At 35.6% G+C, this 17,621-nt stretch overlaps 1 protein-coding gene across 2 annotated transcripts in view; it reads right to left on the reverse strand.

Annotated features, from left to right (window-relative positions):
• Positions 1-718: 718 nt before the first annotated feature.
• The window catches only part of LOC122139478 (tripartite motif-containing protein 29-like), an 81,837-nt gene continuing 64,934 nt past the window's right edge, over positions 719-17,621 (reverse strand). Inside the window, exons 1-7 of one of the 2 annotated variants that reach the window (XM_042737519.1) lie at positions 9,001-9,154; positions 7,823-8,469; positions 6,806-6,901; positions 6,352-6,585; positions 6,102-6,258; positions 4,002-4,043; positions 719-3,847 (exon numbers count right to left, since the gene is read on the reverse strand). In XM_042737519.1, coding sequence (XP_042593453.1) covers positions 3,747-3,847; positions 4,002-4,043; positions 6,102-6,258; positions 6,352-6,585; positions 6,806-6,901; positions 7,823-8,386 — 1,194 coding nt within the window. In that variant the 5' untranslated portion in view covers positions 8,387-8,469; positions 9,001-9,154 and the 3' untranslated portion in view covers positions 719-3,746. Of the gene's footprint in view, positions 3,848-4,001; positions 4,044-6,101; positions 6,259-6,351; positions 6,586-6,805; positions 6,902-7,822; positions 8,470-9,000; positions 9,155-17,621 lie in introns of those variants that run through there. The other variant, XM_042737517.1, reaches the window with a different exon arrangement.

The raw sequence follows: 17,621 nt of genomic DNA on the forward strand, positions 1-17,621 counted from the left end.
CCAGGACTGGAGTTGAGAACCACTGCTCTAAGCCATGCTTGCTTACTTCCTGATTAATGGTCACATAGCATGACAACTTAATGAACCTAAAGAATCTTAAAGAGACCACAACCAAATAAAAGAAAAACTGAGATTAACTTCAAAAATAGAAAACAAAGACTTCTTACATATCAAGTGGTAACAAAAGATGTTATGTTATACCAAAGACTATAGAATACCCAAGACATGTCACTCGTATAGTTTTGAATGGAGAAAAATGCAAGGCTCAATATGGCGGCTCAATCGCAGGAAGCTCCGCCTTCTGAATGAAGGAGCCAATCGCTAATCGGTAAAGTCAGCGCGTCACTGCAGCTGCCTTAAGAAGCTTCCCGGTTGCTATAGAAACAGTCTGCATTCTGAGACGTGCGCTCAGGGCTGTGTATGCGCACTGCACGATCTAGCCTAAATAATAAGCTTTTTATAACACTATTTGAGCAAAATAAACAACATGACACTGTTGTTATCAGATTTCTTTGGTGATTTCAAATATGGAATTTAATCGCAAGCCTAGTGAACAGTTTTGTAGAATTTGATGTTTCCCCATTCAAAGAGATAGGAGTTGCACTTGGATGTCCCGAGAGGTGTTTCAAAGATGGCCGTCGAGTGACATGACTTGTCTTAAAGGAACTTTGGTTATACAACGCTATTTGAGCAAAATAAACAACATTTATGACACATTCATTGTCTGAATTAGAAGACTACACACTTTAAAAAAAAAATGCTGGGTTATTTTTCAACCCAAATGCTGGGTTGAGACTGCTTATAGAAATCCATCTACATCTCTCTTGGTAAAAGCTACATTTGATTATAAATGTCTTTAACCGGAAATATGTCGATGGATTTCCGAGGCTGATATTTATGAATAAGCTTTATGTAAAGCCTTAATCTCTGGTGGTTATGTGTGTATGGCAGATAGTTTTCTATGGGAGGAAATTGCTTCACGTGAAACTTTGCGCATTTCATTCATATTCTGACACTTAACTTTCATATTTTGCTTGTCTGTAATAGTAGCCATGTAAATAGTAACATTACCCCCATGCTAATGGTACAGGCCACAGTAATTGTAAGATAAAAAAAATGGGAAAATAGAAAATCGTTTGGATTTTATTTATTCAAATGATCATTTCTGAAGTAACAATTTACATAGCAAAAGTAAAATTGAAAAAAGGAGAGAAAATGGCAATTATTCATTTACGAAGTAACTGAAAAAAAATTATTGTGTGATTTATTTTTTTATTTTTGCATTTGGACCAAATGGTCTGATAATGTAATTGTGAAGCATTACACGGACCAAGTACATACGTCACATCAACAACAGATGACACCAGTTTAAGAATCCGCCATTTTCTCAGCGTCTTCAGATGGAAGAAAAAGTGCAAAAAGAGCTTACATTGAAAAATACGTGGACATGGTTTTCGCCTCAGAAATATAGTCTTAACGGCCTCTTTTACTGAACGGAAGAGATACTTTTACCATAGTGAGTTTGTTATGTTGTAGCCTATTTATGGAAGATTTTACAATATTTACATTTTTGAGATGCTAATAGTGGGTTATCAACATATGTACATCTTATTTCTTTTTCGTGATTAACCTGGCTGAATGTAGTTTCCCAAAGGAAACGGCATTATGTAATAAAGACTAATAATTTTTATGCTGTTGAAGTAATACTTGTTACAAGTAATGTTTTGCATGTAAAATTTCAGACTTGTTGAGCTTTGTGAATTTCATTTTTCTCTTTTCAGGCCACTGATGAAGAACAGGTGGCGGCTGGGATGAATGCTAGTCAAAGAGGAGAATGGCTTCACCGCCAAACTGATGCAACAGTGGTTTTAATGGAGGAAGCAGTCCTGCATGGATAATGTCACATGATGTCACATGCCTTTGCTGTGCTGATGGGGCTTCTGAATAAAAACATCAGTCATCCAAAGGAGATCATGAAAATGAGCAAGATTCATGTTCTGTATGTGTTCATGGACTATGAAACAAACTGTAAGTGTATAATCTGTAAAAACAAAATGTTCCAATGGAGGAGGAGTTCACACTTACTCAATCCTACACAAGCTCACATTCTTTCACACATATGCTAATGTTGAATGTTCAAATATCAGTGTCGTGTAATCGTGTACTGTCATTCCAAAATAGTTTATGAAAAACTCTGTAGCTTATAATTTGCCATACTTTTCTGCATTTCTTCTCACATTCATGTTACTTCTGACTGTTCTCTCTTGTTTTAGTTCTCAATAAATGTTTACATTTTCATAGTCATTCTGTTTGAGTAGAAGTGATTTTAAAATGAACAAGATTTGTAGGTTTAATGCCCAGCTTAATTTGGTTTCATTTTAGCCTAGCAGTGTAGTAAATTATGATGTTTTATTAAAGGCGTCATCAGATGCCCATTTTCCACAAGTTGATACGATTCTTTAGGGATTCTAATGAAAAGTCTATAACCTACTTTGGTTCTCAATGGTAGTGCAAAACAACACTGTATTTACCTTGTCAAAATCAGCTCTGCAGAAATCAACCTGTCTTTTGCATGTTGCTTTAGATGTTAATGAGCTCTGCTGACCCCGCCCCTCTCTTCTGTGGGGTGATGAACCATGCTCTGAGACACTGTTTACTTTAGCCGTGAAACTTGCTAAGTAGCACGTAATTAGGAACAGCAATCGCAAAGATTCATTAAAAAAAAAACTTATACTCACTTCTGCTGTAAGTGAAGCTGGATCACGAATGATTTGCGCAAACATAAACACATTTAAGTAGATAGAGGGCACATTCCCTTCACAAACACATTTCTTCAGCTGCTCAGACATCGGGAATAAATGACGACTGCTATGTTCATTATTACACCCAACAACAGAACACCTCAATCACTATGGAGCCATTCTTGTCTACATCTGCTCGGGTGGTGAAACAGTGAAACTGTTACAGCTCATTCAGGGCGGGTCTAAGGTAAGACAGTACTGTCAATCAACTGTCATGGGAGTGGCCTTCGTCCGTGTGACGTCACACAGACATAAAGCTGAGAATGGCCTGGTTTGAAAAAGGGTATATTATTTTTAGGGATTAAAGAAAAACCACTGGGTGGATTTTTATCATTATAGGGTAGATATGTACACACACTGCCAACACACATTTATGTTTAAACTACATGTAAAAGTGAAATTAGCATCCTATGACCCCTTTAACGAAGTTCGGGAGGAGCACATTCAGATAATTAACCTAATTAACACAAGAGGACCACAATCAGTAATCAACACAATTAACAAAATAAGCGGTGTATACACAGCAGACCTACCTCTGTTTCTTGCCAGTTTTCCAACATTCCTCCACCACCCTATCTCTGCATTTACAACTATTCCTATCCTAACCTGTAAGGGGGGTACTCTGGGTTCAGGCCAAAATTCAGAGCTCGGAACCCCTTGCCTCGGACAACATGCCAAATACACATAACTTTAACTCTGTTTATAATATGTAAGTGTGAACGTGTGAATAAATGATAAAAAAGCAACCCAACATGCTGGGTCAAACATTTAACCCAGCCCTGGGTTGCAAAAATGACCCAAATTGGGTTGTTTTTAACCCAGCATTTTTTTTTTTTTAACAGTGCAGAGGATAGATTGGACTGCTGAAAGAAATTGGTGCTGCCCTGCCCACCCTTCAAGAACTGTATATATCTGACAGCAGAGTGACGAAAAGGGCTCAGAAAATCACTCTGGATTCTTTATCAGCCTTCTCCTTTTTAACGATCCTCGCAATGAAACTATTACTGATTCTGAATCCGATTCTGAAGTTGAAGATGACAAATCATCTGGAACCACAGAAATATTAGATGAGTAATAGAAGTAAAAAAACAGAGTGAAGAATAAATGGACTAAAATGTGGTATCTGCATGGTATAATAATAATAATAATAATAATAATAATAATAATAATAATAATAATAATAATAATAATAATACTCACTGTCTTGAAACCAAGGGGGTTTGAAAAGTTGGACATCAGCAACTATTAAAAAAGAAATTACACTGAATTATTTTATGGCCTAAATACATAAATAATAATAATAATAAAAAAAGTCCACTTAAGTCCTTTGAAACACGCAGTGTTATATGTGTTGACACAATTTCGAGTGAAACTGAATTTATCAGTTCGTCTCCTCTGTGTATGAATATGAATATGAGCTAAACGCAGGCAGCGTACACTCTTTTGTGTCAGCCGCGCCACAAGGATACTTTTTTACGTGTATTTACGCTTTGATTTGAAAGAAAACAGCGCATCCGTGTAGCATGGCTGACATAGAAGAGCATATGCTATCTGCGTTCAGCTAATATTCTGCAAAATGGCGCTATGGTGATGTGGAAATACACAGAGGAGACGAATTGTTGAATAATGTCATTACTTTGTTTTCTTTCCATACAAAAAGTATTCTCGTCACTTCATAACGTTACGGTTGAACCACTGATGGCAGATGGACTATTCTAACGATGTCTTTCATACTTTTCTGGACCTTGACAGTGTATCTTTGCAGTCTATGGGACAGTCACAAGCCACCTGGTTTTCATCCAAAATATCTTAAATTGTGTTCCGAAGACGAATGAAGCTTTTACGGGTTTGGAATGACATGGGGGTAAGTGATTCATGACAAAATTTTCATTTTGGGGTAGAGTATCCCGTTAAAAATGAAAAGAAGCAGGTTTTTGCGAGCAGATTTTTTTTTTTAAACCAGTAAACTCCTGCAAATTTTCAGTCCAAGGATCCAGTAAATGAATCCGTTCGAACAGTAAGTTCAAAACAGCTTTAATACAGAGAAAACCTGACCGATTAAATCAGAGATTTTGGAGAGTCACGTCCAGAATTATTCTTTGTAGCATGTATTTGGCTTGGTATGTAATGTGTTTTTTTTTTTTTTTTTTTTTTTTCATGTTCTTTGTTTTCATGTGGTTTATTTTATTTTAGTAATGGTTCCTGTCTAGTCATGTGGTTTCCTTTGGCCTCATGTGATCCTGCTATTAGGTGCGTTTGACTTCATGCAGCACTGCGCAGACCGATCGGTGGCTGACTTGAAGCAGTGCATGCTGGTTAGAAACTGTCTGGCTTGAACCGGCGCCGACACCACGTCACTGCAAATTAGAGCGACTGCAGGAGCGCTGATGATGACAGCTGTTTCATGATTAGCCAAATTCAAAACATGACAACAATGATGTGTGTTTCTAACATCTTCAATTCCAATACTGCTCACAAATCTGTTTTTATATCAGTAAAAGCTTTTTTACCGTAGCAAAGTTATATTGAGTCACAATCAATAATTTTTTATTTTTTATTTTTATAAATATACCTCCACTTTATTTGTATTTAAATAGTATATGTTTATGTTGAATTTTATTCTTGTACAGATGGCGCTATATTAAGCAGTATATAAAAAGTGTTTCTGTTGCTCATGAAAACGTTTCTGAAAAGGTCTGCACAGCACTGCATGAAGTCGAATTGGTTTTGTTTGATCATTGTGTCATGTTCTGATTGGTTGTCCTAGTCATGTGTCTTGTTCTTATCATTATTGTCCTGTTATGTAGTTCTCAGTTATGTTTGCTCATTGGTTGGTTTATGTCATGTGACCCTTATTGTTTAGTATTTATTGCCCTCGTGTTGCCATTGTCTCTTGTCGAGTATTATCCCTGTACCTCTGTTGGTGAATTCTTGTTTTTGTTTATGACAAGTCTGTTTATGGCATGCAAAGTCTATTTCAAGTCAAGTCTTTGATTATTGTTTGGTCACTTTTTGGATTAAATAATAGCTGCACTTGGGTTCTCACTACGCTCACCTCCAGTGGATGTGGACGTGTGTGTGTGTGTGTGTGTGTGTGTCACTTTTTGGATTAAATAATAGCATCCACTGTAAGTCACCCAACCTATATGTTTATGCAAACAAAGGCTATAATGCTATTTGTTCTTTGTTGGTTTTTTATTATATAGAACTTAGTGATAATTGTGACATGAAATATCATACTGTTGCATCTCTACTACAATCTTTTAAAAGTCTGAATGGTTCTTGACAGTGTTACTTCACCTTTCTTTGATATTTTGTCCATGTGCTCTTCACAGACTTTATCCAGTTGGTTTTTCAGCTCTGAGACAGATTTGTCTACGTTCTCAAATGTCAGGAGATCATTAACATCTCTGGGCGAAGTTGTGCACAAATACAATCCAGATAGAAAAGAGTAATTCTGAAATTTAAAGAAAACCAATAAGAATAGAATCAACAACACTGTCAGTATTTCGTTAAAAAAAGACCTTTCTCTAGATTATACATTTTATACCTGGAAGAAATGAATGTGATCCTCTGTATGTAAAATCAGCTTCAGTGTATCATTCTCCTTTTCCAGATTACTGATCTCCTGCTCCAGCTTCTGTATGTGTTCATTAATCTTTCCTGTCTCCCTCTTTTCCTGAGCTCTGATCAGTTGTCTCACCTCGGTTCGTCTCTTCTGAATAGAGCTGATAAGCTCAGTGAAGATCCTGTCACTGTGCTCCACTGCTGCCTGTGCAGAGTGCTGTTAGGACACAGAAACACACACACACACACACACACACACACACACACATATATATATATATTAGACGTTTCAACAGACACACATAAATATATGTTAATAAATACAATAAACAGCAAAAAAAATGTATATCACTATTTGATCTGTTAGTATTTTCTGCTATTTGGCTTTTCCTTTTGCCCCACTCAAAACCTCTTTAAAAGTTGTCAGTCACATTTACCTTATGAGAATCTACAGCCTTCGTAAATGCCTGGACATTCTTGCCTATGTCAGTGATTTGCTGAGTGAAATCCCTGTTTTGTATTTTCAGTTCCTCCTGTGGATGAATTTACATTAAATTAGAATAATTTTCTTTTAGTGACTTATGAAACAATAATAAAAATAAAAAAAAAAAAAAAACCTACTGAATGAAATCAGTTTTCTCTAAGAGGATTTATTTGTACAGGAAGCCCTTTTTCCTAACAGATGATCTAATTATCCCGCTTGCAATCTGTTGTTAACAGTGGTCTTAAATATTTTATATATATATGTGTATATATACTGTATATATGTGTGTGTATGTGTGTGTGTGTGTGTGTGTGTGTGATATATATATATATATATATATGTATATACACACAGTATAAAAATGTGTGTGTGTGTGTGTGTGGTTTAAAACTTTATTTTGATGGTCAGATAATTTACTTTGCATGTCAACATCAAACCATGACCTAACAGTGTACTAATACTCTAATGAGAGTTAGCTGACATACAGCTGCAAATTAACGAGAGTTCTGTCATGACAACTGCTGCCGCACAAATAGCATATATAACCAAAGCAGATTTATACAGGTGGAGCTGCAGAAGGTGGAGGGTTTCAGAGGAACTCAGAAAGTGCGCTGAGAACTGTTCTAGTGATTGCTAATGAGTCATTTAAATGAGAAGCAGCAAGCTCTTTGGCTGCACATGCAACATGAACCAATCAGCTTGTGCCAAGTAATTTAACTTAATTTAAGTTAAATATATTTTACTTACACATTTCTTTCTGATAAACTTTTTGAGCTACTCGTTCTCATAGAGAAGAAAAATGTGGTCTGGTATTGTATTATTTCATGGAAATATCACAGCACTATATAATGAATTTAATGAATAAGTTTTTTGTTGTTGTTGTTGTTTTTTAGTCAAATGTTGTGTTAATATTTTGGCCTATATTTGTTATATAATATAATCTCTTGGATATCATATAACATCATCTTACCTGTTTTATAGCCATTTCAGCTGCTGCTGAGACTGTTGTATGTCCACTGTGCTGATCCCCCATACAAGCCACACAAATACACTTCCAGTCATTATAACAGAAAATCTCCAGTGCTTTATGATGTTGAGGGCAGATCTGCTGCTGTAGATTTGGAGAAGCATTTACCAGCTTGTGCTTTTTGAAAGCTTCAGACTCATAATGAGGCCGAATGTGAATTTGACAGTAAGAAGCCAAACACACCAGACAAGACTTGATAGCTTTGAGTTTTCTTCCTTTACATACATCACATTTCACATCTCCAGGCCCAGCTGGAACTGCCTGGTTTATTCTCTCTACAATTTCAGCCAGGACAGTGCTTCTGCTGAGAGCTGGTCTTTTGTTGAAGGTAGCCCTGCATGTAGGGCAGCTGTAAGCTCGTCTCAAAGAAGCATCCTGATCCCAGCACCGCTTTATACAGTCCATGCAGAAACTGTGCCCACAAGTTGTAGTCACTGGGTTCTTAAGCAGATTCTGACAGCGTGGGCAATTTAAAGTATTTTGAGTATCAAAGACAAGTTCTGCCATTGTGATGCTTTCAAATCCAGTGGAAGATTCGCTGTATAATAACAGAGGCTTTGAAACTTTTGAAATCGGAATGGGAGTGGCTCCTATGCAAACATGACAACATAAAAGCGAAAGTAAAAATAGTGAACAGTATTCCCTGCTTCTGAAAGTTTTAGAAAATGTATAGAACTATATATCTGCTGCACCATCCTGAAAAGCAGTGGACATAACAATTTAAAATTCAGAAATACATTTGCCCTACTGTAAATACACCTTGCTGCACAATTCTCAAAACTCTCATACAAGAGCTTGACAAACCAGTTGAGATCACAGCATTGTCTGCTGTGTTTGTCAGATTCTCCCAGTAGTGGTAGGCCCATAGAAGTCTTTTGTGTAGACCTACTACACAACCAATGACAACTATACAGCCGTAACAACTGGTACCTGCTGATGTAGAGTCTGGAAAAATACCTTTAATTTTATTTGTCAAGAATACACACACACACTTTTCTTTCTTTTTTTTTTTTTTTTTTTTTTTTTCTTTTTGACCTCTGGGCCCAGTACTGTGTTTTGCATTTTTTTAATTTAGTAGTTTTATTCACCAAGTTAGCTATAGTATAGTTAGACAGACTCACAACTTGGCTGGCATTCCACAGGTTGTGGTTTTGACCGTCAATTCACCATCAGGTATCAGTCACTCCACTGTCAACTGTGTTATTGAATATAATAAAATAATGAGCAACAGAAATGGAACAGATTTTTGTGCCTGCATGCAATGTGTGCAAAGGAAAACCTCAAACTGAACAGGAAAAAACAAGAGTGGGCTGCTCTTAAAGCGACAGTACTAAAAAAGGGCCAATGTGTTTCAGTTTGAAAACATTTGTAAAATTGAAATTGTAATTTGTCAAATCTAATGATATGAAAGTTGCAATAGTCTTTTATCGTAAGATTTTCTCAGTGATGGCCTGAACAAGAAGCAAGAAAAATGTAGTGTGGCACTCCTGGCGATCGACTGTCCTGCAAAGTTCAGCTCCAACTCTAATCAAACACACCTGCCTTTAATTTTGAAGACCTTAGTTAGTTGATTCAGGTGTGTTTGATTAGGGTTGGAGCTAAACTTTGCAGGACAGTCGATCGCCAGGAGCAGGATTGTGCACCCCTGCCCTAAAGAAACTGCACATAGCACTTCATTCACAAAAGAATAATGATGTTTGACTGACAGTTTGAACAGCCAATGGAGTTACAGTGTTTAGTGGCAGTGAGCCTTAGCAGTTATGTTTTTGATTTGAGCTTGAGCTTCAGAATGCTTTGAAAATTGTAGCTTTTGTTGAAGCTACCGCGCTACTTGATCAAAAACAGAGCTTCTATCAATAAATATATCAATATCTGATCAATATGCTTTAATTATGTAAAATAGAAAAAAGAGGAGCTCACACACCACATGAGTCAGTTTATTAAACATTTTTAGTCAGTTATTATGAAATAAAGAGTGGTAATATTTTGATAGCTATTAATTTTTTTTCTTGTCAGATTCAGTGACCCTAGCCAACTGCAATCATATGCATTTGCATAAGGAACAAACTGTAGATCTCCAACATTATTAGGTAATTACAGTAAACAGTAATAAAAATAAAGATAAGACCTTCATTTATCAGATATCAGAATATGTTTCACATAACAAGCGCTAACACATCTCATAAGGAAACCATTCTTAGTAGTAACACATTAATGTTAATTAATGCAGCATTAATGTTTCCTTTCTATATTAGCATTTAGATGCTCGTGACAAAATCTAGCTTGTTTTCTAGTCTTAAGACATGAAATATTCATTCGGCTTCAGCAGCGTCTGATCTAACGTGTTCGCGTTCCCGCGCAAACATTTGCTGAACAGTAACCCCATGTCAAGGTTTTCGCAGTCACCCCCCATTTTCGGCATGGAGACAGAAATGATATACCCAAAATAAAAAGGTTTCTGCTTATGATTCTTTCTGACTAGATACATAATCCACATATGTTCACAAAGCTGACACTTCAAAGTTTACTGTTCAAGAATCAGAATTACTCAGACTGTTATTATAATAAAGATATATAAGCTCAAAAATAAAAATATTAAAAACATATTTTTTTAAATGTATTTTAAAAATTGTTGATGTAGGATATGACTTTAGAAACACAATACAGCTAAAGCCACAAGTCTACCAATGCTTCATTTGAAATTTCTAAATCTAATCTGTAAAACTGTGAATTTTATGAAATATTTTCTAATGCCATGTCATGTGTGTTTTTAAAGAAGGCTACTAAAATTGATTCTTGTCATCTCCTGTAAACTCTCATGTAAACACTCCTGTGTGCTTTCTCTATATTTTTGGCTCTGAATACTCCCCCATTCATGATTCTATTGTTCTCACGAAACAAGCCTTTCACACATCGGCCAGGTATGAGACATTATCCGCATTATTCTTTTATCCTTATTCTTTTGTTTTTATTCCTCTATTATAAGCCATTGTCCTGGTATTTCAAGGTTTACCAAGCCACCTTGCCTCATTCCTGGTATACTTTTATCCCTCTATTATTAAAAGCCTTACTATGAAAATACAACAAAACATTTTCTTATGACCTTACGTGAATTATTATGTCAAAATGCATTATGAAGAAGAACTGCACCTGACATGTAGCTGCATTAGAGCTAACGTTAGCATCAAGCTACATCATACAATTTAAGAAATTATTAGTACACTTTTACTCAAAACTCACTTTAAACCCTGATCGAGTGTTTGTAATAACTTCCTTTTGCAATCACAGGTGGAATTTGGTAGTTTACTGTTGTAAAAATATAAACTATTTATAGCCTTTTACATCGCTGCACAAGTTAGCATTTCAGATGTACATTTTTCAATATTGTTAAACACATGCCCCAAATCTCAAGAAAATCACATACCAGCCATTTACTATCGTAATTGTGTGTTTATTTATTGAAATTTTGGATCCTTGGTCAGGCAGCTCCCCGGATCTCATCCCAGAGAACCTGTGGTCAGTCCTCTAAAGGTGAGTGGACAAAACAGAAGCCCACTACTTGTGATCAAAGCTGAGACCACAAATTGTGATCAATTTTCTCCATCAGTCAGGATTTGGCCCGGAAGCTAATATCCAGCATGCCAGAGCGAATTGCAGAGGTTATGAAGAACAAGGGTCAACACTGTAAATATATAAATTTATTTGCCCAATAAAGCCTTTAAAACTTATGATATGCTTATCATTGCTTTTCAGTATACCATAGAAACATGTGGGAAAATAATCTACAAATACTGAAGCAGCAAACTTTGCAAAACACACAATTTATGTCACTGCCAAAACTTTTGGCCATGACTGCAGTAGTACAACAGAAGCAACGATTTCATACATCATATTTGAATTCAGTGTGATTCTTGGGTAACAAACTTTTTAAATCAGTGTTAGAATGGACATTTGAGCACAGAAAGGTTAATAAATTATGTTGATGAGCTGTTGGTTCCATTCACTGATGGCTGGTTTAAGGTAATTTAATCCTTCGCTGTTGTTCCAGTTAGAGGGTAAATGTCACAAAGCTGCTAAGGAAATTCTTTCTGGGATCCATTTTCAATGTTTTTGATGACAACATTATTTATTTTTTTATTTTGTTTAAATTTCAACTCATTGGTCTTTTCTCGTTATCTGTAAAGAACATGCATGGTATTTGGCACTGGGCACTGGACCCAAAGGCAAAGTGTGACTTACTGTATGTCTGTACAAGCAATTTTCCTGAGGAGAGATTCTTTGTGCCATAAAGATTGATTGTTGTGAGCTTCCTGATATCCGTACCTGAATGAGATAATATTAGTTTCATTTTTGTGGGGAAAATACCTTCTAAGTTGATTTGTTTTCACCTACAGACGCAAATATCCACCTTTGTACCTTTAGATCCACTACCTGTACACAGTGAATAAGGGGGAAATAGAGTAAAATATGCTCTTTTCTTCACATATTCTTCACAGATAATGATGCAAAGTCATTGAGTCTCACAATGAACATTTATTATATAACTTTTCTTTAAAGTAAACATTGGAAAGGGGTCCCACAGATCTAAACACAACACAGACATATGACTCAGAAGCTTCTGTTAATACCTTAACAATGTGGAAACAATGAGTAATGTGATCAATAAACCTGGATCTACCTGCAGAAACTAAGCTTATTGTGTAGTAAATGTTTTGTTATATTGTTAATACCGCATGCATTCCCTTTACAGAGCATTAGACTGAAGAACCCAGTCCTCTGAGTGAATAGGCAAAGTGGCATCACATATCGTCCACTAGATGGCAGCACAGGCCAGGTTTAGCAGTTCGACTCTTTCATTTCCTGTGCACCTCTTTAACATTACACAGGCCTTATGCACCACACATGAGCTCTTGTATGAATACAAATCACCAGTAAATGACACATTTAGTGCCTGACTCAAGTCCCCACACCTCTGGGTTGCCAGATTTTGATCTCATAAAGAGTGGAGTTCACATGAGAGATCAGAACATTCAGTACACAGTAGCATCCATGCAGCTTTAAACTGTGAATCAACTACTTTCTCAGCTATTGATTAAATAAGTGCAGATTTCTGTGAGTTAAACCTGACAACAAGGCACATATATGATTCTCCAGGAGCAGCAGGACGAATGAGCTGCTTGACTGATTCTACGGCATCCAGATCTGCTTCATCCATATCAAAACAGAGCCATGCAGGAAAGACGTGGCGCCGCGTTCACACTATCAGCATGCAGATCTATCACGACACCTCCTGTTTGTGTGCTTTATCTGTGAATCAGTGTGAGGCTGAACGGCTAACCCCTGACAGCATGAACGCACATTTACGCACACTGATTCACAACACCGAGCAACATCACAAAATAAACCCAACTCTGATGCCCCTTTCCCTCATAGATATGCTCAAAACATAAGGAAGCATTCAGTGTATGTAATTACATGCTGTATGAGCACAAATGTCTCAAAGATAAAGTGCAAGATCTCTAATGCACCTTTTAGCCAAGTTTTGTGTGTGAAACTTCATCATCGGTCTCTTATGCTGACCACCTTTTATTTGATAAAAAAAAAATACAGTTAAACAAGTAAAATTGTGAAATATTATTACAATTTTAAATTTTATATTTTATTATATTTATATGTATAATATTATATCAAAATATAATTTGGTAAACATTATACCAATAATTATACTGAATTATACCAAAAATTATACCATACTGGTTAAAAAAAAAAATTATACTGAATTATACCAGAATGCACTGTAAGTCGCTTTGGATAAAAGTATCTGCTAAATGCATAATTGTAAAATGTAAATAATTTATTCTTGTAATGCAAAGCTGAATTTTCAGCATCATTACTCCAGTCTTCGGTGTCGCATGATCCTTTAGAATCATTATGATATGCTGATTTGCTGCTCAAGAAACATTCATTATCATTATGACAATTGAAAAAGCAGTTGTGCTGTTTAATATTTTTGTGGAAATTGTGATTTCTTTTTTTTTCTTTTTTTTTTGTTAAACAGAAGGTTCAAAAGAACATGATTTAATTAAAACGTCTTTATTTTCCCTTTTGTTCCATATAATGGGTCCTTTCTGATTAAACGTTTTGATTTCTTTTAAATAAAGTCTACTGATCCCAAATTTTTGTTTTAACAAACTGCATCACACTTTTAAATATGAAATTATATCAGTTAGTTATCCTTTATAGTTAATGTTGTCATTTGGGTCACTTCTAATATGAAAAACTGGCAAATTTTTACGAAATATTCCATGTGTTTTTTTTCCTTTTAAAATGTTTCAAAAACATGTTTTCTTGGGAACATTTTTTCAATTTGTAATATTTTTTTTTTCCTGTGTCTTCAATATACTTTCCATCCTGTCAAATCCATTTAACTAACAAAAGTCAGTGTCTTAGTGACATCATACTCAAGGAAGAGACATCGTTTTGTTTTTGTTTTGTTTTTTCTTCTTTTTTTCAGAAGAAACAACCAGGGATCAGGAGGTTTAGCTTGTTATTAACCTCATTAACTTCACCTCCTTAGAACATGCATGTTCCTGTCATTTTGCAAATAATAAAATTATAATAAATCAAGTTAAAGCACCTGACCGAAGCAGATTTCTGAAAGACTGGAAATGTTTTTATAGCAATACTTCATAGCATATTAACTTAAAGTTCAAAAGGTACTGCATAACAGGAATGACCCATTTATGAATATAAAGGTACCTTGTGTTCATTTTCTAGAGCGGACTGAAACATGCAAACGCAGGGGAAAGACACAAACAGACTACAGTATTTTATCCCACAATGTTTCCACAGGCATATCATCTTAACACACCTAACAAGAAAGTAGTATGCACAGCTGGTTTAAGTAACCTTAACCACTTAATTTAGAAAAAGAACTATTAAAAATGTGATTCATAGTGACTCAGTGTTGTTTCAGATGCAGATGGAGCTCCAGGAGCAGCGAATGGGACCAGCTTTTACTAAACACTCATAAAAACAACCTCAATGTAAATGAGGTATGAGGCCCTTCTCAAACACAACGTCTACTTGCTATTTTATTCAGAAGGCAATATAAATTCCCAGCCAGCAATATAAGTGCCAGGGTGGGCTGTGTGCATTTCACTATATGGTCTACTTATGAGAGCCAAATTTCTGAAAACATTCTCCAAAATACAGTAAAACCTCTTAAAACCCACTTGTCAAGATGGTCCTCATTAGTATAAAAAAGCTCATAAATGTGCCAAATAACACCTTAAATGAAATCTAAAGATGTGTCTATATGGGCTAAGTCTATAGTATGCATTCTGGGTGGTTGCTTACAGGTTTCTGTGTTTTTTGGTCTTTTGAACTAAATGCTTAGTTAAAGGAATAGTTGAGCATTTGCTGGAAATGTACTCATCTTCAGGCCATCCAAGATATAGATGAGTTTGTTTCTTCATCAGAAAAGCATTGCATCGCTTGGTCGCCAATGGATCCTTTGTAGTGAATGGGTGCCGTCAGAACAAGAATCCAAACAGCTGATAAAAACAATACAAGAATCCACAAGTAATTCACATCACTCCAGTCCATCAGTTAATGTCTTATGAAAACTGATTGTAATAAACAAATACATCATTGAGATATTTTTAACTTCAAAACTGTTGTTTCTTGCTCAATCCAGTCTTCAATCCATAATGATGTTTTCTCCAGTGAAAAAGTCCCATCCCGTCTAAATCAGGAGAGAAATCTGCACAGATCAAGCACCGTTCACAAGGGAAAACAGTCCAAAACAGTTCTGAACAAATTTGTCAGTGGATTTTGATATGAGACGACAACAGGGGATGGACTTTATCACTGAAGGAACAATTATGAACTGGTATTTTGGCCAGAAGCTACAGTTTTAAAGTAAAACGGCATAAATGATAGATTTGATTCTTACAAACATGCAGCTTTTTGGCTTCACAAGATGTTAACTGATGGACTGGAGTGGTGTGGATTATTGTGATGTTTTTATCAGCTGTTTGGACTCTCATTTTGATGGCACCCATTCACTGCAGAGGATCCATTGGTAAGCAAGTGGTGCAATGCTTAATTTCTCCAAATCTGTTCCTATGAAGAAACAAACTCATCTACATCTTGGATGGCCTAAACATTCATTTTTGGGTGAACTATTTCTTTAAATAAAAGGATACCTTCCTGCAAGAATTTACACAAACCTCAGCCAACACAACTTATTAGCTTCAATTAAGAGCACCAGAAGTCAGTAGAAGGTCTTCGTAAGGGACAATGAATGTGTTTATCATCTTCTCTGTCCAGGGTTTGTCATCAAGGGCACATTAGTTTCATGCCCAGACTAATAAAATCCCCTTCAGCCATCATGCTCCTTATTCACGCTCCACATATTTCATGTAGAGGCTGTGGTCTTCAAGACACCCGCAGGTCAAATTTCAGACCCTTTGAAGTTTTTCATAGGGAATAAATCACAAGTTCAGGCAGATTAATTTAGTGTATTTTGGAGCAGTCAAATATCACAGTGCTTTTACGGCTTCCGTTTTTATGCGTGTCTGTGTGTGGTGCTGAATTTAGTTTGGCCTTTTTCTGACAGCTCTCGTGACAACAGCTCAAACAAGCACTAACTGGATCAGATCTGAAAAACATTTAAATAGTATTTAACATTCTCTAGCTGTCTTAAGGGACAAATGATCAGTCTAAAAAAACGTTAGTTAGTTGACATCCTTTCAACATGTGAAAATCTAAACCAGTTTTTTTTTTTTTTTTTTTTTTTTTTTATTGCTTAATTTACATAACAAGACAGGGAACCAACAATGTAAGACACTTTCATATAGACAAGCACAGAGTTTACATTAAAGAGAAAATTTTTTTTTTAAATAAAAAAAAAAAAAAAACACAATAACAAGGAGCAAGGATGAAACCAAAATTGTAGTCGATGAAGTTATTTAAATTTTTTTTTTAAATAATATATATTTTGACAAAGAGAAGCATAACTTTTCCGATTTTCGATTAAGTTTTTTGAGGCATTTTAAGCTCTGAAACATTTTAACAAACTCACATAAGAATATATTGAAGGAAGGTTTACATTTTTTCCATTTACAACTATGTATATGATATTTACCCATCAACAAAACAAAATTCACAACATCATAGAAGGATGAATTTAAATCACATTTAAAAAAGAGCACATCTTGCTGGGTTTATAGGAGAAACTGTCTCCATTTTTACTGACAACCAGCTATGTATATCAAACCAAAATTTAGAAGAAACCTCACCGTAAAAGAAAAGGTGGTCAAGTGTTTCAGGAAATGAAGAGCAGAAACCACAAGGATCCACATCGAAATGAAATCGTTTTTGTATAAAGTCACTAACTGGATATATCCTAAACATAATTTTATAATGAGTCTCCTTGACCTTTGGAGCAACTGGGTAAGCCATATAACGGGTAAAAGCTTTGTCCCTTACTGAGGTTTCAACATCTCCCAGAAAATAACATTTATAATCACCAGTGATGATACTTTTATGTTCTTTATAAATAAGTTTGTTTATTACACTTATAGTCTAAGAGGTCAACATTACATATTTTCAAAGAGGGAAGAGAAACTACTGGTCTAGATAAAAGATCAGAAAAACTACTTTGAATTATTCTTAACAATCCAGTAGGTATAGCATTGCATACCTTATTATAACCTTTTAATGTAATTTTAACTTT

The sequence above is a fragment of the Cyprinus carpio genome, chromosome B13, assembly GCF_018340385.1.
Source record: "Cyprinus carpio isolate SPL01 chromosome B13, ASM1834038v1, whole genome shotgun sequence".
NCBI lineage: Eukaryota > Metazoa > Chordata > Actinopteri > Cypriniformes > Cyprinidae > Cyprinus > Cyprinus carpio.